The sequence below is a fragment of the Nannospalax galili genome, unplaced genomic scaffold (assembly GCF_000622305.1).
Source record: "Nannospalax galili isolate Female #2095 unplaced genomic scaffold, S.galili_v1.0 scaffold107, whole genome shotgun sequence".
NCBI lineage: Eukaryota > Metazoa > Chordata > Mammalia > Rodentia > Spalacidae > Nannospalax > Nannospalax galili.
Window position 1 is genome coordinate 1892207 of NW_008358490.1, and position 25636 is coordinate 1917842.

General features: G+C 42.1%; 1 protein-coding gene across 3 annotated transcripts in view; it reads right to left on the reverse strand.

Annotated features, from left to right (window-relative positions):
* Cpsf2 (cleavage and polyadenylation specific factor 2) overlaps nucleotides 1-24105 on the reverse strand; it is a 36653-nt gene extending 12548 nt beyond the window's left edge. The window contains exons 1-10 of one of the 3 annotated variants that reach the window (XM_017795250.2): nucleotides 23955-24105; nucleotides 23349-23484; nucleotides 20151-20205; nucleotides 15074-15245; nucleotides 13782-13941; nucleotides 13595-13700; nucleotides 12025-12154; nucleotides 9529-9644; nucleotides 8251-8438; nucleotides 6441-6731 (exon numbers count right to left, since the gene is read on the reverse strand). In XM_017795250.2, coding sequence (XP_017650739.1) covers nucleotides 6441-6731; nucleotides 8251-8438; nucleotides 9529-9644; nucleotides 12025-12154; nucleotides 13595-13700; nucleotides 13782-13941; nucleotides 15074-15222 — 1140 coding nt within the window. In that variant the 5' untranslated portion in view covers nucleotides 15223-15245; nucleotides 20151-20205; nucleotides 23349-23484; nucleotides 23955-24105. Of the gene's footprint in view, nucleotides 1-6440; nucleotides 6732-8250; nucleotides 8439-9528; nucleotides 9645-12024; nucleotides 12155-13594; nucleotides 13701-13781; nucleotides 13942-15073; nucleotides 15246-20150; nucleotides 20206-23348; nucleotides 23485-23901 lie in introns of all 3 variants that reach the window. The other 2 variants (XM_008821724.3, XM_008821725.3) reach the window with 2 other exon arrangements.
* Between the last annotated feature and the right edge of the window lie 1531 nt (nucleotides 24106-25636).

The following is a 25636-nucleotide window of genomic DNA, read 5'->3' on the forward strand; positions in this document are numbered from 1 at the left end:
AGTACACCTGTGTCGTGCAATGCCCACAGAGGACAGAAGAGGCTGTCGAATCCCCTGGAACTGGAGTTATGACAGTCGTTAGCTGCCATGTGGGTGCTGGGATTCGAACCCAGGTCTTCTGTAAGAACAGCCAGTGTTCTTAATTACTGAGCCATCTCTCCAGCCCCGACAATAATATTTTTTACAAAAACCAATTATACTTAAATTGAAAACTAAAAAAGGAGGGGGAAAATAAGGTTTCTGCACATTTCTATTTTCCTTTTGACCTGTGGTACTGGGGATTAAACCCAGGGCATGGTGCATGTTGGAAAAGCACTCTACCCCAGCTCCATCCCCAGCTCTGCTAATAAATCTCTTTAATGTCTAGCTCAGTAGAAGACAGCTGGATTCTCATATGGTTTCTGCATGCAATCTCTTACACTGTGTTGATTTGGTTATGGTATGTGGAGGAAACATAGCTTTACCCAGACACTGGAGGCATGACTGGAGAGGGAATAGCTGTTCTCATGGACAGCCCTCTTTGATACTACATTAAAATTCAGACAGGGTAGCCTCTAAAGGTTATGATATGGAATCGGAAACCAAACTATAACAAACATTTCATGTTCTGTTAAATGAGAATTTATTGCTGTATCTCACACTTTGAATGGATCTTTTATTTATGCCACATTTTGTAATGACATCCATTGGTTATTCAGAAAATATTGGTTGACCATCTTACACAGGTCTTTCAGATGATAATATTCAAAACTACATTTCACATCTATCACCACCAACCTTATCAGAAAGTCTTTCAGTTTAAATTGTCAATGTCACAGTACCAAAATTTTTACATTTCTCAAATTTGGGGTCTGGAGAGATGGCTCAGTGGTTAAGAGCACTGGCTGCCAGGTTCAGTTGCCAGCACCCACATGGCAGCTAACAACTGTCCATTAACTCCAGTTCCAGGGGACGTGATGCACACTTCTGTCCTACGAGGGCACTGCATGACATGGGTGCACTTACACACATGCAAGCATAACACTCATACGCATAAAATAATTAATTTTTAATTTTTTTTTTTGGTCTTTTTGAGACAGGGTCTCCCTGTAGCTCCAGCTGCCTAGAACTCGCTCTGTAGACCAGGCTGGCCTCGAACTCACAGAGATCCGCCTGCCTCTGCCTCCCAAGTGCTGGGATTAAAGGTGTGTACCACCACACCTGGCTAAAAATATATTTTTTTAAAGGTCTCAAATTTCCAAAATTCTAATTTTTACTTACTGAACAGGAGAAAATACTCACAAAGCACACAACTGACAAGGGGTCAGACTCAGAATATATAAAGAACAAGGAGAACTCAAAAGCAAAAAACCCACATAATATGATTTTACAAATGGGTACTAGATCCAAAAAGACATTTTTCGAAAGACAAATGGTCAACAGGCATGTGAAAAAATGTTCCACATCACTATGAGGGAAGTATAAATCAAAACCATAATGAGACATCACCCCAGCAAGAACAGCTATTACCAAAAGGAAAAAAACAGTTCCTGACTCCAGTTCCAGGGGATCCAATGCTCTCTTCTGACCTCCTCGGGCACCGCACAATATGGGTGCACTTATATGCATGCAAGCAATCTATTCATATGCATAAAAAATATTAAAAAAAAAAAAAAGCCAGGTGTGGTGGCACATACCTATAGTTCCAGCATTGGGAGGCAGAGGCAGGCAATCTCTGTGAATTCAAGGCCAGTCTGGTCTACATAGTGAGTTCCAGGGCAGCTGGGGTTACAGAGAGACCCAGTCTCAAAAAGACCAAAAGAATAAATAAATAGTAAAAAAAAATTTTTATATTCTATTTATTATTTTTATTCCACGTGTATGAGTGTATTGCCTGCATGTATGTGAGTGCACTCATGTCGTGCAATGCCACAGAGGTCAGAAGAGGGCTTCGGATTCCCCTGGAACTGGAGTCAAGGACAGTTCATAGCCACCATGTGGGTGCTGGGAATCGAACCTGAGACCTCTGAAAGAGCAGTCAGTGCTCTCAAGCGCTGAGCTGTCTCTCCAGCCCCACTATTGAAGTTTTAATCAGTTCATCTGCCTTGCAGAAAGTGTAAGGTTTCATTCCTTCCGGATCATTCATTAAAAGTTGTTAAACAACAACAACGGAGTGACATGAAATGCTAAATGTCTAAAATAACGCTGTGGAAGCTATTCAGTGGGGAGAGTTTCAGTTTCCTCAGATGAAAGTCATGAGAGCTGTGGTACAACAATGCATGTAGTTAGCACACTGCTAGGGGCAAGGATTGGTGGCAGAACACTTGCCTGACATGTGCAAAGTTCTGAATTCAGTGCACAACACCACATATACCCATGGGGAAAAAAAGCCCACAGAAAATAACTACTGCTAGGTTTAAACATGAGGGAGGGAGGGAGGGAGGGAGGGAGGGGAGGGGAGGGGAGGGAGTCTTTAACTGCTCTGAGAATAATTACAGGGGTGAAAATAGAAAAAAACAGTTAGGAAATAAATGCCTCAGAGTTCAGGGAGGACTATTTAGGAAGCCAGGATGACAGTGAAGGTAGGAAAAGGGATGAATTTGGGATACAACTGGAGGCTGGGTCCACAGATGCAATCAGCTATGGCTTGGCAGTCTGTACAAGACCATGGTCCCCTTTGGATGGAGGTTCAGGAAGGGCAGTGGGGCCATAGTAATAGCCCATGTTGGAGTCTGAGTGCTGGTTAGCCAGGGGAGCTGTGTGTGTCAACATTCACACACTAGTGATCACAGGCACTTTCCAGTATATGCACTCCTTAAACACTAATTTTCTAGACTGTGGGTACAATTACGTAAGTATGCGAGGGTTGCTTTTCCCATGAGGTGAGGGGGGATATAGAACACACTGCTCTAGATGTGACCATGTAGAGGGCAGAGGACAGCAAATGATGGAGGGAAGGGAGAAGGGGGGAGAAGGAATTCCTGGAAGGTGAGCGTGACAGACCCTGCACAAAGTCTTCTGAACTCAATACTGTTCTTCCTGTTCCAGCTGCTTCTGATTTCACCAGGATACTTCTGAATGTCATTTTTTAGGTTTTGTTTTCAAACTTCTAATGTCCTTTTAATTCCTCAAATGGCATATCTGCCCTAATTGAATTTCTAGTAATTAAAATTTTCAAATTCAGTATTTCATCTCTCATGAAACTGTTTCAAGTACTTCTGAGTTCTTTTAACTTGGTATTTCTAAGCTATTAAATAACCCAAGACAGTATTTTACTTTGATGTGCTTGCTTGGCATCTGATCAACAATGCTGTAGTTACAGTATGTTCAATTTTAGTTGCTAATATTACCTCTTTCTTAAATGAGTTCTATAAAACAAGGATGCCGCTTAGCCTTTAAATGCAATTATAGTCATCTAAAACCATGTATCCCTGCAGTTACTAACCATCCCATCTGAAACCGGTGGCTATGAACTGAGTCAGTGATACTAATTTTGGAAAACTGTTAGGTTTAATGGCTTGATTATTTAAGAAAACAGTCTTTTCACATCAGCTATTCTGCTAGATATTTTGTGCACAGGCAGGTTAGTCTATTTAGTGACAAGACAGGAATTCCTGACTGACAGCTTCTACTTCTCTGTCAACTTTGAGACAAGTGTGTGTACTAAGGATGAGGCAGAGAGTGAGCTGTGGGATGCCGGAGGAGAAAGAAGGTAAAAACGCTGCCTTATGGCAGAGTGAGAAGACGAAGGTACCACAGAATGCTGAGCACTTCTGTTGGTGCCCTCCAGGAGGAGAACATGAGCATGAAGGGAAACCTGTCCATTGGTCACGTTTGTCTCCAGTGGCATAAAGCTGCTTGATGCAGGCACACAACAGGGTCAAGGCTTGGCCAAGTGAGCATAATAAACAGAGGAAAGAGGGGGGTGCTACTGTGCTTATGCAGTGTTTCATCACTGACCACTGCCTCTAAGCTAAGAGGATGATGAACAGGAAAAGGTTCATGAAAAAAAATCCTAATGAAACTGAAGATCAGCTGGCACAGGAGTCAGAGGAAGGCAGCTAGAAGATCAGGCTCGGACATCTGAGGTAGACAGGGAGATGGTATGATGGTGAGAACGGCCAGCCCAGGCAGAATGGACTACACAGCATTAGGAAACAAGGCATTCAGGAAATGGAGAGGACCAAGGCACTGCAGAGGGCACATGTAGGGATGCTACAGTCCTGGGGCCAGTGAGATGCTCAGTGGGTAAAGATACTTCTCACGCCAATACCCGAAAACCACACAGAAAAGAACCAACTCTGGAACACTGTCCTCTGACCAACACATATGCACCAAGGCACATGCATGTACATACAAAAATAAATATAATAATAAAAAAAGAGTCTCAAGTATGAGTGGACAAGGTGGTCATGAATCTCAAGATCAAAAGTCACCAGTGGGGATGGGGGTGTAATTCAGCGGCAGAATGCTTGCCTAGCATAGGAAAGGTTCTAGGTCTCAGCATGGGAAACGAACAAAGCTCACAGAGATGATTAGAAAATGTCAAAAACAGCTGAGCATGATGCCACACACCTTTAGTCCCAGTACTTGGGAGGCAGAGATAGGCAGATCTCTGTGTGTTCAAGGCCAGCATGGTCTACACAGTGAGTTCCAGGCCAGCTGGGACTACAGGGAGACTCTGTCTTCAAAAAGACCCCCCCCCAAAAAAAAAAACAAAGAAGAAAATGTCAAAAACAAGGAGCCAGTCTGACAGCATGAACTGGAAAGGAAATGGCTTGAAAGCTGAAATGCAGAGCAAGAAATCACCCTACCCAAAATATAAGAAACATCACGGTATCTACTTGAATGTGCAACAGTGGCATAATCATTATGGGGGTAACCAACTGCTTTCTGATTGGATTTGAGGCCTGCTCTGTTAAGAGTGAATTCATTGTATTGTAAAACTGGTCAAAAGCCCATGGCTGGGGAGGTCATGGGCCCTAAGTGAGAACCTACAACTGTTTTGTCAAACTACCTTCTAAGTATTTATGTTCATACCAGTGGTTTTGTGCTGCTCTCAACCAAGGTCAGAAAACTTTTTTGTAGTGGGCAGTAGTTAATGCAGACTCATAACCTGCCAAAGTGCTAAGAATAAGTCACTATAAGTGCTCAGCCCTAATGGGGACAACTACATCAACCCCCACCCATCCTGGCTCAGGAACATAGCAGAAGAGGGAGGAAAGAATGTAAGAGCTGGAGGATGGGGAGGAGTACTCTGACATGCTGTCTTCTGGACATGACATGACCCTTGTGCTCATGAACTCACAGCAGCTGTTACCTGCACAAGATCAAGCCAGATAACAATCACAGCATAGACAGGAGAGGGGCTCACAGGGCCCCACCTCTAGCTGAGGAGCTATTGGCAGTGGATAGCTGCTAGGGGAGAGTCATTTTCCTTTGTGAGTGTGGCACTGATATGTTGCCTATACTCCTGTGGATGGCCACACCCATGTGTATACAGGCAGCACTAATTGGACTCAGTGGGTTATCGAAATAAATAAGAAGAGGACATGAGGTACAGAGGGGAATGTGTTGGGGGGCATTCAGAGGGAGTTCAAAGTAGGGGAGTAAGAAGGGGTAAGTATGATCAAAATACATTGTGTACATGTATGAAATTCTCAAAGAATAAACAAACATAATACATTTTTAAAAAAGAGTATTTCCTTAAGAGGACAATGAGACAAGAACCCATTAGGAGACAGATTTTAATTAGGGAAAAGACACAGATTAGGAAGAGAACATATATGAATTCTGGGAATGGTTCCAGAAGGTTCTTTAAAGAATTTAAGAATAAGAAACTTGGGTCATTGTCATTGGCTCAGTGAATAAAGGCACTTATTACTAAGCCTAATGACCTGAGTTTAATCCCTGGGACACACATGGTCGACAGAACAAAATCCTGCAAGTATCCTCAACCTCCATATGTACACATACCGTCTCTTCTCCCAACTCCACAAAAATAAATAAATGTAAACTAATAAGACCCTCCAGCTGAGTAGCTCTAAAGCTTGTGCTATTGAAGGCTCTCTGCTGTTTACAGGACAAAACTCCTGAGACAACTTCAGGTTCTATTTCTGGCCACTGATTTTTATCCATTATTTTTATCTATCATTTTGAGGGTAAGCCCCCCCAAATAATTCTAAGTTTAAATTTATACAGGGCATTTGGGCTGGAGAGATGGCTCAGCAGTTAAGAACACTAAATGTTCTTGCAGAAGACCTGGGTTCAGATCCCAGCACCCACACGGCAGCTAACAACTGTAACCCCAGTTCCAGGGGAACCCGACAATCTCTTCTGTCCTCTACAGGCATTGCGGAGGACACGGGCACACTTACCTACATGCAGGCAAGACACACATACATGTAAAATAAAAATAATAAAAAATATAAATAAATAAATTCAAAGTTTTAAGTGCTTACCTCTATTTCTGTAACTTTCTCAGAAGGATTATCAATCAAGAAACGTGCTAAAGTCCCAGGAGTTGTTCTGTAAGTTAGAATGATTGAGTTTTTAGGGTCCTGACACCACTGGATAAAGAGGTCCCTTGAGAATCCACACTCCAGGTCAGGCTGGCTGGCAAGTACAACTTTGGGGCTTGGCACTCGAGCTAAGTCAGAAAGACCATGGCACAGAGAGAGATGGCGAAACTGAAATGGGTTGTTTCTCTTATCTTCAAAACATCTCATCAGCTTATCACTCATCCATTCTACCTAATACAAGGGGAAAGAATGACAACAGTGAGGAAATGCCACACCTGCGAAGTGTCCAACAACAGTCAAGGTTAAGCCCCACCCCAGTTGATTAAACTTAACTCCTTTTGACAAGCAGCTAATCATTTTCCTATTAGATCCTTCCATCCCTGTTTTCATCCTTAAAAATTTGGCAGTGTTTCACCCGTGTCACCTTAAATCTTTTTGAGAATGGGGATGTTCTAAGCAACGCTTCAAGGGAAAGCACTCATTTTAAGAACAATGATTTGTTGGACATGGTGGCACATGCCTTTAGTCCCAGCACCCAGGAGAATCTGAGTTTGAGGCTAGCGAATTCTGGCACTGATATGCTATGAAGTAAGTTCTACTTTTGCCCCCAATTTGCAAACCAGGATAACAAGATTTAGCAAACAAGCAACTTGGAGCTGGAGAACTGGCTCATTGTCTGTAAGTGACACACTGTTTTTGTATAGGACAAGAGTTTGGTTTCCAGTACCTACATCTAGTGGCTCAAATCCACCTGCAACTCCAGCTGAAAGGTAATCAAATGCCTCTGGCCTCCTCATATGCACACATCCTCATTCACACACACACACATAATTGAAAAATAATTTTGGGGGCTGGAGAGATGGCTCAGCAGTTAAGAGCACTGACTACTCTTGCAGAGGACCTGGGTTCGATTTCCAGCACCCACGTGGCAGCTACTAACCATCCTTAACTCCAGTTCCAGGGGAATCCGAAGCTCTCTTCTGACCTCCGTGGCATTGCACGACACGGGTGCACCCACATACATGCAGGCAATACACTCGTATACATAAAATAAAAATATTTAAAAAAAATAATAATTTTAAAAAATCTTTGGAGGCTGGAGACTGCACTGACTGCTCTTGGAGAGAACTAGGATTCAGTTCCCAGTACCTACATGGCAGTTACCAGTATCTTTGGTTCCAGGGAATCCAATGCTGTCATCTGGCCTCCACGAGTTTTGCACACAAAGGTGCACTTACATGATGGCAAAACACTCATACACATGAAAATAAAAATAATCTTTTAAAAAAAGAAAACAAGCCAGGTGTGGTGGTGCACGCCCTTAGTCCCAGCACTCAGGAGGCAGAGGCAGGCAGACCTCTGTGAGTTCGAGGCCAGCTGGGACTACAGGGAGACCCTGTCTCAAAAAAGATCAACCCCCGCCCAAAGAAAACAAACAACCTTCCCAATCTGCAAAATGGAGACAAAAATAGGGTATATATGGACTAAATGTGATAATACATGTGAAGCATGTGATAAACAATGTTCTGCTACTACTTTAATTACCACTTCAGAAAAATCAACTCTGAATGGCAATTAAGATACTATATTCCATCACACCTTTAATCCCAACACTCAGGAGGCAGGGGCAGGCGGATGTCTGTGATAGCAGGCTACAAGGAGTCCGTCTCAAAAAAAAAAAAGATACTAATATTCCACAAGCCCAGTAATGGTAGCAAACTTCTTTATTTCATATAACATGTAAACAAACCTGTGACTTAGAGAACTCCACCACGTTATAACTGACATTATTTAGGAGTGCCAGCGAGTAAACACCCAGCCCTGCATCTTTGGTTCTCCAAATCTGATCAAGAAGCTGAGCAAGCTCCAGAACTCTGCCTGCGGTGTCCACTGCTATCAACACGTTTCCGTCACCTCGAAGAGTTTCCAGGACATTTGCTAGAAAACAGGAATGGAAAATCACTATAACCCATGAGCTCTGCTACAAAATTAAACATAACACCATTTCCCAGTATGACATATGTAACTACTAAGCCAGGTATAAAAGCATTTTGTTCAGGTCAACACAACCACTTTTGATTCTGTTAAATATATCTTCCTAGGAGTAAAACACATATTTTGCATGCATGAGTATAGAATAAAGTACAGAATACCTTCTCTTCCAACAAAAGCATCTTTACAAACAGATGTCTTTGCTCTAGATCAAAGTCAGCTTGAAGAATTAAGTAAAAGCAAACTCTAGCAAACCCCCACAGATTAAAATTAAAAACCAAGAACTGAAGTGCTTCTTAAAGTTAATGAATTAGTGAAACACAGTTATGATTTTTAAGCAGAGATGACAGTGGTTGCTAACATGTTTAAAAATGGAACCCAGTTTTCCCTATTGCAATCCCATATGGCTTATAAAGAAGAACATGAAGTGCGGCCACACGAGTCAAAGCAGAAGTGACGGCTGCAAGGCCCCTCTGTAAAGTAGAGATGACGTGACTGGAGGATAAAATGCCCAACACCCAAGTGAGGGGACAATGTGTACCCTCACTTCTCTCTCACTTTTACAGTGTGTTTTTTCTGACTGATATATATGCAGTCATTATACAGAGACATATACTAGTGAGTCCCTGGAGAACTACCTATGTGCTAAGTGGTAGAGGAGGCCAATCTTTGTAAATATTCTGAAAAAGCATCTTGTTATAGTCACATTAACATTTCTTCTAGAGTTACAGAGCCAGCAAAACAGCTCAGTGGATAACCCTAATGACCTGAGTGTGATCCTGAGACACACAGTGGAAGCAGCGAACTGCTTCCACAAGTTGTCCTTTGACCTCCATAGGCATACAGTGGTATGAGTGCATGCAAGTGCACACACACGCACACACACACACACGGGGGGGGGGGAGAATAAATAAATAAAATAATTTTAAAAAGACTATAGAGTTGGCCAATCTCTTATGACCTAGACAAACAAAACAAGCAGTAATTACTATCTCCCATCCACAGCTATTTCAGTGGGACATTAGGCAATACATACTCAGAAGCTGCTCATCTCTCTGCTTCCTTCTAGGCTGCACATAGGTAGCATTAAATGAATCTGTGATAAGTAGAGAGGGTCTGCTCAGCATTTCCAGGGAGCATCCATTTAAGTGGCTACAACAAAGTTTAAAGATAAAGAATGTCCATGTCATTGCAAATTTAGCTTATTTAAAATTCAAGCAATAGCATTTATAAGACTCCCTCCCACACTAACTATAAAAGTAGACATGCTTGTTGATTTAAAGTATCTGATAAATTCACCAGGTGTGGTGGTACATGCCTTGAAACCCAGCACTTGGGAGGCAGAGGCAGGTGGATCTCTGTGAGTTCCAGGCCACCTGGGGCTACAGGGAGACCCTGTCCCCCCACACCCCCAAAACAAATCTGATAAATTCAAAAAACTGTAAGAAGGAAAATAAAAAATCTTCCAGGGGACCAACACTTCAAGGTAAGTGATACAGTATTTTGGGTATATCCTTCTAGGCATATGAATTTTTCTGTGTATCTATATATGCATTTGAAACATAGATTTCCAACATATATTCCTATACAAGCATTTCTATATTCTGGACTTTTCCCATGATATTACTTTTTTTTCTAAACCTAATTTTTAGAAATTGTAAAACTTTATGTCTGTCATTTGGTTTTTTTGTTGCTGTTTTTTCTGTCATTTGTTTTTGAGAAACTGGTTATGTGCAGCCCAGGCTGGCCACAAAGTCACAATTCTGCCTCCGTTCCCAAGTGCCAGGACTATAGGTGTGTGCATGGCATCCAGTTCACAATTGTAAAAACTTTCTATCCTGTCTGTACTATATTGTATTTTTTGATTATTTCCTTTTATCAACTTAAGTCATATTTTGCCACTTTATCTTTCAAATATATTTTTTACAAAAAGTTTCAGTTGTAGATCTTTCTTTCCCTTTCTTTTTTGAGATAGAGTCTTGTGTAGCCTAGACTGACCTGGAACTTGCTATGTATCCAAGGCTGACTTTGAACTACAGATCTTCCTGCCTGCACCTCTAAAGTACAGATGTGCCACCCACTCAGGTCTATTTCTTATTTCCTTAGGACAAAGCCCTTGAAATGTCCGAACTAGAACATACAGTTGTCAAATGGCTTTCCAGAAAGGCTTAACCCTTTCCAGAAAAACTTTCCTTTTAAAAGGCTGGAGAGATGGCTCAGCGGATAAGAGCACTGGCTGCTCTTGTAGAGGACCCAAGTTCGATTCCCAGCACTGACTGGCGGCTAACAACCTTCTGTTAACTCCAGTTCTGGGGGAATCCAATGCCGTCTTCTGACCTCTGAGGGCACTGTATAACATGGGTGCAATTATACACATGTAGGTAATACACTCATATGCATGCGTGCGCGCGCACACACACACACACACACACACAATCTTGCCAGAAAGATTCAACCAAAAAGACCAAAAAACTCACTAAGTACTTCTCAAAAACTACCACAATTTTAATATATCTAGTAAATGCCTATTATTTCAGTATCCTCTTTTTTGACTAACATTTGTCCATTTTACAACTACTACATTTTTGATTACTTGAGCAATATCTGATCTTATACATATGCAAATCTTTGGCTAACTGTCAAAAGTATTTTCCCTAGTTTACTGATTTTATAATGCAGTTTACTGTTTCTGATAGTTTATATCTGTATGTAATCAAATTTATCAGACTTTTCTTTTGTAAGTTGGCCCATTACCTTTAGGGTGTAGTACAGTCTCTTCCAAATCAGAGATCAGACACATCAATAATGTGTCCTTTGCTAATTAATTCTAATCCATCTAAAATTTATTGTTGTAATATAGAAAATACAAATTGATGTTTTTCTATAATGGTTGAATTCATTCACCATTTGCTCAACTTTATATCTTCATTAGTCCATGATTACAAATCTAAATGCAATTAATCTGCTAGTCTTTAATTTTTCTTAATGTAAAGATCTTCAGATTACTGTAATCTAATACAAAATAGCTATGGACAATGTACAGATTGAACAAAGAAATCTTGTAGGAGACTGAACAACAAAAAATTTAGTAGTTTTCTGAATACCAAATGAATCATGTAAAATTATAACATGCTACCTTTCAAAGGGAATCTGTCATTAAATTAGATGATAATTATTAACTCTACTCCCTTCTTCCGAAACACAAAAAAACATAAAGTTCTGTCAAGAAATAAGTCAAGATCATATAAAATATAATTTAGTGCACAAAAATTTCCTTTCTTTGAACATCTCCTTGGAAATATCTGTTTTATAGGAGATAGTAATATATAAAAATTGTAAAGCTCTTTATGTCCTACACAAAACTTCACCCCTTAACAATGCAAATAACAATGAAAACAGTTACTCCTTGGTACTTTAAATTGCTCTAGATTTTGAATTAAAAAACAAAAACAAAAAGTTGCTTCCAATTTTCCCTCCAAAGGATGAAATAGTAACAACTACATTTCTTTAGTATGGGTCTCAATATACCTACATCTCCCTCTTGTGGTTGAAGTCAACAGCATAAACAATTTCTTCTTCTCCATCTTTGACGATTTTCCATATTGTTCCACCTATCATATGACCGGCGGGCAGAGGTGTGATAGACAAACCATGTCCTTTACCTAGTCAACAAGATAATAACAACATTCGGATTCTTCCACAATCCTAAGGAAAGCTGTATTTGTAAGCCATATTAATAGGCGACATATTCAATGACACAAAATTCTGAAGTGAAATGATATTCTTACAGTGAAGAGAAGGTCTCCCTCTCATGTCCCCAGCTACTCCATTCCTTTAATGGAGACAAGGGTCTTTCCATTTCATTACGTATTCTTGCAAAGATATTTGTGCTTATAAATACAAGGCTGGAGACTGGACTTTAGAGCCAGTACACTATGACTGTGCATGAACTAGTAAATTCATTTCTGTTGCTGGTGATCAGATGCAGAGCCTCATGCATACAAGGCAAGTGCTCCTATCACCACACTATAGCTGTAGGACTAGATTTTAATATTTGTATTCTACAAATAATTGTCAAATTGTTTCCATCTTTGCTAACTTAAACTGACAGACTAACAATTCAAATCTCCTTAGGGTAAAGAATGTACCCACTGAAAAACTAAATATAAGCAAAACTATTGAGACTATACCACTGGTGGTCATTTTGTGGCTAAATCATCAGAAAGACCCAGACACATTAACATTACCTTTGTTCATCCTACACATTATAAACACTGAGTTTCCAACATGAATATGAAAACATCCAGGTCAGAGTTGGAGAGATGGCTCAGCTCAGTAGCTCTTGCAGAAGACCCAGGTTCAGTTCCCAACATCCAGGTCAGAGTTGGAGAGATGGCTCAGCAGTTAAGAGCATTGGATGCTCTTGCAGAGGACCCAGATTCAGTTCCCAGCACCCCTACTGTAGCAACAACTGTCCTAAATGCAAGTACCAGGGGATCCAACACCCTTTTCTGACTTCTGCAGGCACTGCATACACAATGCATGTAGACACAACATACACATATAATTTACAAAATAAGAGAGCATGCCTAGGTGTTAACATGTTCTTAGTATTTAATATGGAATATTCTGAACATCAAATGGAAATTCAAGGTAAGAAGTACTAATTTTTATTCTCATATCATGGTGCGTACAAGTTTTATTATAAATTCTCAGAGTTTTTCAGGTTAAACTCTGTTAGTTCAGGCTGGGTGCAATGCAGCGCTGTGATAAGACTGTTTGCTCAGCATGTGTGAAGCTCTGGGTCAGATCCCAGAACTCTAAAAACTTAAAAAAGGGGGCTGGAGAGATGGCTCAGCTCAGTAGCTCTTGCAGAAGACCCAGGTTCAGTTCCCAGCACCCACATGGAGGCTTATAACCGTCTGTAACTCCCATTCCAGGGGATCTGATGCCCTCTTGGAACCTCTGCGGGCATTGCATGACACAGGTGCATTTACATACATGCAGGTAATACACTTATTTGCATAAAAAAAGATAATTTTTTTAAACTTAAAAAAGAAAACAAAAACCCCACTGTTATCTATCAATTTATATTTTTTTACCTTTTAAATTCACAATCTGAGAGAATTTTAGCTGCTGTATTTTATCAAAGGCTGCATCCACGTCATCTAACGTAAAGAGTGTAAAGTCTTCTGTATTGTGTCGAGACTAAAAGAACAGCACAAACCAAGGGTTAAAGACGATCCCCAGTGGGGCATAAAAGCCTTTTTTTGTAATTGTTTAAATTACCTGATAAAGATCATACATGAACATCTGCCCCATTTTATAAACAGGAATGGTTGCATAGATTGCACAGTTCAGACCCAGCTTCCCCACGGCAAATGGGAGGGCACCAAGGTGGAGGGGGTCGGGGTGAGAAAGGAGCACCGCGTCGATCTGGTGGACATGTCTGAGAACACAACCAAAATGACACTCCATCAGTTCTTTTTGAGGGTGAACATTAGAGCTGTCATCATGCATCACCCATTCTACAGGGAAGGCTTGCTGGTAGAAGTGCAAACCAAGAGCTACAACAACACCCAGGGACAGCAATACTGCTGCTATCATGAGTAAGGTGCATCTTAAAATGTGTCATCTAGACACACTGAAGAGGGAAAATATGGATGCCATATGCAGGTTGATCTTGTATGGGAATCCTGTATGCCCTGAATTTAAGTTCAAGAAGTTGGCTTAGAATTGAGGAAATTGTTAAAGAGGCAATATTTAAATGCTCAGATGTTTATTATAGACTTTTGCTTCAGTTTTAGCTTGGTGACTGATAGCAAAATATCAACTGTCATAAATATCAATTAACCAGGGAAGCATATGTTCTTGATGACAGAATTAAGGACAAGCCTTGAAACTTTTCAGGAGGGTTTCAAGTTCTAAATGATTTTTAATAATATTTAAGTCCTTTCTAATGAGTAAAACTTGCTGCAAATGTAGCTGAATTTCTTTTTGACAGATTAGGATCCTTTTGTATCATGTAGATATTATTCAAAGAACCAAGTCACACTGTTACAAATCAAGACACAGAGCCAGGTGTGATGGTGCACTCCTTTAATCCCAGCACTTGGGAGGCAGAGGCAGGCGGATCTCTGTGAGTTCAAGGCCAGCCTGGTCGACATAGTGAGTTCCAGGACAGCTGGGGCTACAAGGAGACCCTATCTCAAAAAGACCAAAAATAAAAATAAAAAAAAGAAAGAGAATCAAGACACGGGAAGTGAGGTAACGTTACACAGGACAGAGCTTTCACAGGGAAGGTGTTGCCTCTTTTTAGGTTTTTTACAAGCTTGTACTCTTTCCTACAACTAGAGAGCATAGTTTCTGTGGCCTATCAGCCAAGTAACAATCAAGATTTCTATACATTTCAATAAACAAAATTCCTAAGTCAATCAAGACAATAAATGGTTCATGATTTAGTGCAAAGATAGCAACAGTATATAACAACTAAATGATATTACAAAAGTGTGGAAAAAAGTTGAGGGATTTTTTTTTTTAGCTGATTTAATAAAAGCCTAGAAATAAGAACTGCAACTTACTTTCTCAGGGAATCAATAATATCCATAGAGAAGTGTTCATCCCAGCCACAGTCCAATAAAAACCTAAACTCATCAACCTGGAGAAGATAGCACAGAGCAGACTCTTCCTGAACCCCAGAGAGGGTAGTCAGTTTGATAATAGATGTCATCTTTTTGGTCCAGTAACAGTTGTCTAAAAGGTAATTTCAAAAAGAAATATAATTAAACATAAAAGCACAGTATATATATAACACGCAAATTTTTTCAAATTTGTAAGTGCACACAAATTCCAGAATCTGATTAAAAGTTAACATGTTAAAATCCATGCCACTGCTGCCAAGTTTAAAAGCATGAGCACACACATACAATCTGTTTATAGAGTCCTTCAGTGCCTCCCCAGATGGGTCCATGAACAGTAGTGGACTTTGGAATCTCATGATCAAGATTCCTACATGGTTTTGAGCAAGTTAAATTTAAACTTTTCCTCACCTGTATATTCCAGTTCATAAAAAAGTGCTAATATACACATAAAAAGGATATTGGGGGTTCCCAAAAATGTTTAAATGACCTAGAGCAAAGATTATTGCATCCAACTTCCTCAACAGTTAAATGTTTAAAGAACTCACTCTTCAAAGTCAACTTGTTCTTTATCTAGTTAAGTGACTACGATGATCACAGAGCATTACAGTGACTAGTTATGTACTAATTATATGAGGTCCTTAAGTATACTCTTTTGAGAATCTTACTAAAAGCTATGGATCCCTTATTCTCTTAAACAATCCTCTACACACACACACACACACACACACACACACACACTCGTACACAATGTATACACCTTCATTAAACTCACATGCTTTTCAAGAATTTTAATGTCAAAAATAGTTGTACTGTGATGCAAGCAACTGAAAAAGTTTGTGTGCAATTAATGTTTACTGTACCTAATGTTTGCAATTCCTAAAATAAAATGTGATGTGCAGTAGGTACTCAACATACAAATGATGGAATCTATGTTGAGATGCCTACTACATGTTTTCCAAAACAATTAATATGAACACAAGCACTGAGATTTCAGACCTTAGAGAATTTCAATTCTAGCCTGGCATAGTGGAGTATGCCTGTAGTCACAGCACTCGGGAGGCAGAGGCAGGGAGATCTCTGGGAGTTCGAAGCCAGCCTGATCTACATACATAGTTGAGTTCCAGGTCAGCTGGGGTCTTAGAGACCCTGTCTCAAAAACACCAAAAAAATAAAAATAAAAAAATAAAATAAAATAAAAGTTCAATTCTAGAGCAACAGCATTTCAGATTTTAGCTCCTTAAGATAAAACTGGCCCTTCCTGGCTACCATGCAAGTGGGAAAGATGTCGCTGAATGATCTGATGTGCTTCTCTGAAAATTCTCTGCACGTTTGTTATCACAGAAACCCCGATGTTCCCTAATGACACTCTCTCCTGCATGCTTCTCAGGAGACGTTATTTTTATTTTGTGTGCACGAGTGTATTGCCTGCATGTGTGTAGTGCACCCCTGTCATGCAGTGCCCGTGGAGGTCAGGAGGTGTCGGATCTCCTGGAACTGGAATTAACGAACAGTTGTTAGCCGCTATGTGGGTGCTGGGAATCAAACCCAGAACCTCTGCAAGAGCAGTCAGTTGCCCCTAACCGCTGAGCCATCTCTCCAGCTCCCCAGGAGCTTTATTTGTAAACTTCTTGTGCTCCCTGGACCTCAAAAGCAAGAAGTGCATGTTACTCACTCCTCACTGAAGTTTTCAACCTATTCTTTCTATTTCCTTTTTAAATGTTCCATTTCCAATAAAGCTCATGCCATGTAGCCAGTTCACTATTGGCCTTCCATATTCTCTCAGTGCTGTTAACCTGACCTGACTCACTGGGGACTTTCTCCTCCGTAACTTCAATATTGGCCTTTCAGATCTATGACTGACTCCAACAATCTTCAGCCACTCACTGCCACAGCCCAAAGCAGACAGTATCACTACCAGTGTTTATAATACTTCCAAAAGCTCACCTTGAGCATCTCACCTCTCTCACTATCACCTACTTGCTCAAGAAATTCCACTGCCAACTCTTTTGTTGCCAGGTGTAGACACAATATTTATATACTCAGGAGTATTTATGCCAGAGAAATAAAAATGTATGCCTAACAAAAATGTATATACAAATTTTATAGCTATTTTATTGGTTATAGTCAAAACAGCCAATAAACTAAGACACCACAAGGTAGGTGAATGAATGGTTAAGCAAACTGTAGTACATCATACCACAGAGCACTACTTTCAGGGTTAAAAGCAGCAAACTCTGGACACATACAGCATCTGGGGTGGATCTCAGTGCCGTTACGCTGAGTGCAAAAAAAGTCTGAAAAGGTCTCAAACTCTGCGGTGCCATTTGCATAGCAGCATCTTAAAACTCACAGATACCTCTAGATAGAAAACAAAATTGTGGTGGGCAGCAGTTGAGGAAAGACGGGTGTGAATGCAAAGCAGTGCAGGAGGGAGGTGCTGTAACAGTTTGCCCTGTGTTTACAGGGCAAAGGATCATAGCTGGGGCCTTAAGCAGGGCTTGGTGATCCACACCTTTAATCCTAGTACTCAAGAGGCAGAGGCTGGCAGATCTCTGTGAGATCCAGGTCAGCCAGGTCCACATAGTAAGACCATGTTTCAAAAAAAAAACTTGCTAAGAGTCAACAAAATGGCTTAGCAGGTAAAGGTACTTGCATCAAGCCTGATGACTGGAGTTTGATCTCTTGACCCACATGAAAGAGGCAGAAAGAGAGACCTGAGCCCAAAGCACATATGCACCCACATACTCCCCCAGATCACCACCACCACCACACACAATAAATAAATGTAAAAAGAACAATCTTTTGGTCTCACTGATATCTCAACCACTTTTTCACTCTGTCTCTACTGAGGTCCTCACCTTGAACCATCATTTTGCATTTTCCAATATCTTGCTTCCCTAGTATCTTTATATTAGCCTGGCAAAACCTCAACTCCAAATAACTCTAAATCATTCCCCATCTACACCAGCATCTGACAGTTTTAGGGGTGGGTAACCATACAGCAGGGATATCTGCTCTTTAAATTCACAGGTAAAATCTCAGCAGACTGTAATCCAGTCAATCCTGTTTTCTTCATAGGTTCACTCTTCATCTCAGACTATTACCTCACAGCTATTCCCTGCTCAGGCTCCACCCACCTCCCTTCCCTCTGTTCTCAGCTGATAATCTAACAGCATTCTTCACCGGAAAAAAAAAAAGCAGCCACGTGTGGCGTCAACATTTATAACCCCAGTACTCAGCAGGCTGAGGCAGGAAGACTTTCAGAGGGTCTAGGTCAGTCTAGGTTAGAGTAATGCACTGTCCCAAAAGAAAAAAAGAAAATCCAAAAGGTAACTCATTTCCCAGATACCATGTTTATTAACCTTTCTGCACGTCCACTGCTAAGACTCCTGTTATGTAAGACACATCCTTGCCCCATCCAAGGCCAGTTCCTCTGAGTACTCTTATCCCATCCTTTATGATATAAGGCTTGGCTCCCTCAGTCACCCCTTTCTTCCACATCAATAAGTCACTGATCTAGTTTCCCCACATGCGCATACTGATACTCCAGAATGTCCCAGCTTCTAGCCCTCCTAACCCTATCGCCCACAGCCACTGCTTCATTTCTGCTTCTCTTTCAAGCAAAATTTCTCAAGAGTATTTGTTTCCATTCCTTCATCTCCTATCCAAACTATCAAATCTGAGCAGTCAGAGAAATGTATGCTGGCTCGGGCTGCACAAAGGCTTCTGGATGGCCTTATGAAAGTACGACCTCCCCACTACTCTTCCTAGCTTCCACCCATCTCCACTGTCAGCAAGCTCCTAGCTTGGATGCCTTCTTAGCCCCCAGTTCATTCTGTGGCTCCTCTGACATTCGAAGACCTTCTCTACGCACATTATACTCCACAGCACCATTCTGCTTCCCTCAAAATACTTAGTCCTCTCTACAGCTGTTTCGTGCTTACTTGCTTTGTCTCTCCTACTTTCCTCCTGACCCCACCCTAGAATATAGATACCTTGAGAGTGAGATCTTACAGATCAGCCACATTCCAATGCCTCAAGAGGGCCCAACACACAGTGGTAGTCAACAAATGTTCCTTGAATGAATTAAGGCACTGATATTAAGAGCTTAATGCTCTTACCATACCACTGTGTGGCCTAGGTACATATATTTCCTGGCTCTTGGCAGAACTCTCTTGAATACAGGTCTACATTTATCCTTCCCCTTTTTTGTTGTTGTTGAGACAAAATCTCATGTAATATAGACTGGCCTCTCTATATAGGGAAGGATGACCTTGAACTCCTGATCTTACTTCCCAAGTACTAGGATCATAGGCCTGTACATCCACCCCTGGCTAGATTTAACCCATATGATACATTGATTAGCACATGCCCTAACCATAGTAGCTGTACTAATTAAGTTAAAATCTGAAATACACTGACTTAATGTTTTCCTATCTGCAGTATGAGATGTAGAGACATTCTCTATTTCATAAAAAAAATGCTCAGCCAGGCGTGGTGGTGCATGCCTTTAATTCCCCCTTCCCCTCCAAAAAGCTCATAAATACAATTTTAAAGAGAATATAGGCAATACCTTCCCACCACAAAAGCTTCTTTTTCTTCGGTCTTTTTGAGACAGGGTCTCCTTGCAGCCCCAGCTGGCCTGGAACTCACTATGTAGACCAGGCTGGCCTTGAACTCACAGATCTCTGCCTCCCAAGTGCTGGGACTAAAGGCATGCGCCACCATGTCCAACAAAAGCTTCTTATACCATGATTATATTAAGGACCTAAGAGAAACTTTCTGTTCCAATCTACTTTTTTCCAGTGCTTGAACTTAAACTTGGGCCTCATGCTAGCCAAGAAGCTTACCAGAAGCTAAAAGTCCAACCCTTTCAATCTGCTTTAACTGACACTTATACTTAATTGCCAAAGTGCTTGCACAAGTGCTTGCAAATACAATTGGATGAGTTCATGTTAAAGCTTTCTGCAAAAAGACCAAAGATAAAGCTGTGTCTTTATCAGATTTCATTACTTACTGGCACTTCAGTCGCATAAGAAAACACCAACTCAGAGGAAGAGTTCTTTATAAATCTTAAAAGAAAAAAAAAGTGTCATGAATGTAATGAATTGATTCTGTTTATAATTATGGAATTTTAATTTGCATGTCTTTCCCTGAGACATCATGAGTAGCAACAAGTACTGTAAGTTTATTTTTTGAGACAAGGTCTCACTAAAGCAGGCTGGTCTAGAACTCACTATGTAACCCTAATAGCCTCAAATTCCTTATCCTCCTGCCTTAGCCTCTCAAGTACTAAGATTACAGGACTGTGCCACCAGGCCTGGTCCTCTATGCTCCTTTTTCTTTTGAGACAGGGTCTCCCTAAAGTCTCATCTGTCCTGGAACTCACTATGTAGACCAGACTGGCCTTGAACTCATAGAGACCGCCTGCCTCTGCCTCCCAAGTGCTGGGACTAAAGGCTTATGCCACCACACCTGGCTATGCTCCATTTTTTTAAAAAGAAATATAATTTTAAGAAGTTAAACTCCCTAAAGAGGTAAGACATATGAATAAGTAATCACAAGCCAAATTGGTTATAACCAGCTTAAGTATACAGTTTAGAAAATAAGATTTGTTTTTTATTGGTTTTTTTTTTTTGAGACAGGGTCTCCCTGTAGCCCTTGAAACTCCCTATGTAGACCAGGCTGGCCTCAATCTCAAAGAAGTACGCCTGCCTCTGTCTCCTGAGTGCTGGGGTCAATGGCATTTGTCCCCAAGCTTGGCTATAAGATTTTTTTAAATTCTCAATTACTTGTGTTACTGAAAATTGAAAGCCATGCTGTGAGTGGTAGCGTACACCTTTAATCCCAGCACTTGAGAGGCAGAGGCAGTAGATCTCTGTGAGATCGAGGCCAGCCTGGTCTATATAGTAAAACCCTGTCTCAAAAAGTTAAAAAAGAAAAAAAGAAAGGAAGAAAGAAAATCACAGAAGAGCTAAGACTGTTAAAATTTACAAGACCTGAGTGGAAAGGGAGAACACTCAAAAGATAGAAGTAACATTGGCTAGGGCACAAAACACAAAACTAGAGAGTATCAATGAAACTTCAGCTTGGCATGCTTACACAGAAAAAAAAAAAAGACAGACTGACCTAAGGAGCAGGGTACGCTCAGCTGAAGGGCCTTGGATACCTTGGACCTAGTTCTCTAAGGCAATGAAGAAGCATTTTTAAAATTAACATGAAGGAAGAAAGCATGATACTGGTAATTCCGTATGTAAGGAAAATCAACTGATGTTCATGACTGTGACAGAAAGCAAGGAGATAAAAGAAAAAGGAGAGTACTGAGTACCTAGACTCCAGAGCACTTCTCTCACCTGCGCTGATTCGATTTATACTAAATTTCTTTAGCCTCAAATGTATTTTATAATTCTATGATACCAATTCATTAGTTATCTAAGTAACCAAGGCTTAAAAGTCTTCCTTTTATTTTTCTCGGAAGGTCTGCTATCAATTCTGGATCAGTTTTCCTCAGAACACCCTGCATTTCATCACTTTTCTGTTCCTGCTGCCTATACCTTAATGTCAGGCCTCATGATCTTCTATTTCGTTTCTCCTTTCTTTCCCTCCAGGTTTGCCTGCCTTCATCTCAGTCTAAACACCCCTACACACCATTACCCTTTGCCAAAAATCATGGAGGCTGAGCTGGGTAATTCAAACCTGCATCCCCAGAGTATTAGGCAAGAATACACTCCAGCAAACTATCCTCCAACCTTCACATATCATGGTACATGTGCCTGCTCTCTCCCGTACACACTCACACACACATGAAATAAAAGTTAAACAAAATTTTAATCTTTGACGGTTTCTTACTGCCTGGGGGAAAAAATTTAAAAGAAACAATCTGTGTCATTACTGGGCAGAGGGACAGAAGGAGGAGAACCAGGAAGCTGCCCAGATGTCACTGTTTATCACTTTCTCAAGGTTGGGCTCAAATTCAACCTCCTCACTAATTCCCCCGTCATTAGTCTAGACTAGGCTAAGATGTGATTTAAAAATGTTCATAACCACATGGAAAATAAAAAGAGGTGAATGTTAATGTTTAACACAGTGTCCGCAGGGAAAGGTGGAGCACTCCTTGAATCCCCGCAGAAGGAGTTCAAGGCCAGCCTGATCTACATGGCGGGTCCCAGGTCAGGCTGGGCTACAGGGAGACCCTGTCTCAAAAAAGACCAAAAAAACACCCACAGTATCCAAAACATTATTTCAACATGTACTTATTAAAAATTTAATGAGTTGGTTTACACTGTTTTTCACACTGGCTTCAAATTACAGTGTATGCTTTCCAGTACATCTCTATTCAACCTAACCACATTTCAAGTGCTCAATACCTCATGTGGCTAGTAATAGCACAGGGCTAGACTCTGAAATCAATGCTTTGGACTGGGGAGCACTGTTTTCGCCACTGCTAAAGAGCAGGTTGGCGCCACTCTGCTTTTATACACACGTCTCAAGCTGGATTTTAATGGTACCACCATGTCTCCTCGACTAGAAACTAGCCATTCCCTTACCAGCAAATTGGTGGTCACCCAGCTGAATCCTACACAGCATTTAATTTCTCTGACCCCAGTGGAGGCACCTGTTGCCTTACCTAAACCACTGCAATTTCCTTTCACCTAGTTTTCCTGTTTCCGATTGCTCCTCTATACCCCATCAGCAAGACTTAAGAAACAAAAACCTTCAAACCCACTCCATGAAAAAATACTCTGCTAGTTTCTTGCTAACTGCTGAATAAAACCTAAACTCCTTCACTGGAAAACAAGATCACTTACAAGCTGATCTCAACTTACGCATTGGTTTGTCACTAACCACCCTTGCAGTGCATGCTCCAGCACAATGATTTTTCCATTCTCCTTAATAACGTCCAAACTTGACAAGTGTTCATCCCTGTACATCCCTCAGCTGTAGGTCTTTCACAAAGCCTCTTCATTGCTCTCCAAAACCAAGCACAGTGCTCACTGCAATCTAAATAACCATAGGCTGAAAATAGTGAACACACCTCGCCATACTATAAATCACTCCTGGGTAGTGATTTTGATCATCACTACTTCATCTCAACTATTTATTTGATACTTGCTTTCTCAGTAATGATCAAGCACGTTATTGACAGCCAAAGGGAAGTATGCCCAATGAAGCGTAAAGGGTAAAGAGTCTGGGCTAGCCTGGGGCTAAGTCTGACCTTGGTAGAGAAACGCTTTGCGACAGTCAAAGGAGTTGTAAAGTTGATTAGAAGGTGGGCATAAATGATGGCTTCGGTTCTCCAGGTCACCGAGGGCCAGAGTGGAGGACTATGAGCGGATGTGACCTCTTGTTTCCTAAAATGTGAAAAAACAAAAGGAGAAACTGCAGTGATTGTAGAAGCGCTTGGAGCCACCGCATTTCTAAGAGAGTCGACGGGCTAAAAGAACGCCGGGCCTCGTGCTGAGCCCAGGACGGGAGGAGCTGGAGGGAGGGAAGAACTCGGGGACGCCGCGGCCACTGGACCTAGGGCCCGAACTGGCGTCGGGGTCTCAGTCCAAGACGTGGTCAGAGGAAACAAGAGGGAAGGCGAGGGAGGGGGGGACAAGCGACTGAAGCCACTTTCCCGCCCCTCGCGGAACGCTGGTGCCGGAACCACAGAGACGGTCGCAACCGAAACGGCGGGTGCGCGTTCCGGCGACACCTGGCCGGCCGGAGGGCGTCCCCGAGGCCTCCGCGACACCCAACGGCCCCTCGCATCCTCTCGCCCTCACCTGCTGGGTTTGGCCTCCCCCCAGCACCGTCCGCGGCCCTTCCCAACCCCTACTGGAAGGCAGGTTTGACGGCGAGCGGAGCGGGCGCGCGCTCAGCAGCGGCTAGCAGCCGGCAGGAACCTCCGTGCGGCGGCCGCCATATTGGGCCTGAGGCAAGCGGCTGTGGCGGGGAGGGCCCGGGCGACACCATCTGCGGGGGCCGCGGGGACCCAGCCGCGAGAATGGCGACGGCGCAGAAGCCCCCAAGTGTAGTTATCTTGGAGCCACGCTTTGTTCGAGATTCTCTGATGGGGTCTGGAAGCTTACACCTGAGGAGGATCCCCCCTCAAAGAGACATGCGGCGTGACGTGCCGCCGGACCCCCCTGCTCTGGGCGGCGCGCGAGTGGCAGCGCCCGACGTCGCGACTTCCGCCGTCACCAAGGCCCTGCTACCTGCCGCTGCCCTTGGTCGCTGGTCGGCTCGGCGTCCGGGCTGCAGGTCGGTCACTGGGGACCCTCGCTCCAGCCGGGTAGGAGGGCGGCGGGGCGCACGTGGAGGGGACACCGGTCTCCCTCGGGTGAGCACTAGGTGCCCGCCCTGTAGCTCGTACGGAGGCGGTCGGACCTGGAAAGCGTCCTCAAGGCCCAGCACCTGCCTCCTCGCCTATTTGACCCTCTTTAAACAGTAAAACGCCTCCTGATTCAGCAGTCCCCAAATGTGCATGTGTCGATATGCATTTAAAAAACGTAATATCGGGGCTGGAGAGATGGCTGGGGGTTTAAGAGCACTGGCTGCTCTTGCAGAGGACCGGGGTTCGAGTCCCAGCACCCACATGGTGGCTAACAACCGTCAGTAACTCCAGTTACAGGGAATCCGATGCCTGTGACCTCCACGGGCATTGCGTGACACAGGTGCACATACATACATGCAGGCAATGCACTCATATACATAAAATAAAAATAGTATATTTTAAAACTTAATGTTTGGTTTCCATAAGATCTCGAGGATTCAATTGTACTATGCATTCAGTCCTGTTTTTCATGGGTCAATAGATAGGTTTTGGGCAGTATTTATAATGTGTAGGGTCCAGTTAGAGGATACCTCATTTTAAATGTCTAGGTTAATCTACTTATTTCCAACGTGAGTTTGGAATGACTCACCAAAATAAGATTCACATCTGAGTCAATATTCTTAGAACGGGGAAGAAAATTGTGTTGGACAAAAATATTAGGAAACAAAGTTTTTTGTTTTTTTTAAAGTAAGATGAGAAGTGAGGTTAATTGACTTGTTTACCTCTGTGCATGTGAGAGACCTTTAAACACGAGCTGGGGCCATGGTCTAACACTGTGACTTTGGATACTGGGTAAAATCTGAGAAATAGAACCGTGAGTGTGCATGCCAGTATCAGGAGAAGCAGTAGGACCGGAATCTACATTAAGCCTGGCACAGACTTTGCTGGTGCTTTTGCCGGGCTGCATTGCTTCTCTTTGAGTTGTCATGTGATGTGTTCATGTGCACGTGAGCCTATCTTCAGTTCATCTGTATGCAAGTTCTAACAGAAAATGGGCAATGCAATGATGTTTTTGATGAATTAGCACACATTTGCTGTTTTGTACATGATGATTGCCAGTTTGTTCATGCCTTTTGGAAACTGCCAAGAGCTAAAAAGCCTCAAGTACCATAAATATCAATTCAGGGAGAGACTGTAAAGAGGCACAGGAGACAGCTTTGGAGTGGACCCGAATTTGAATTACA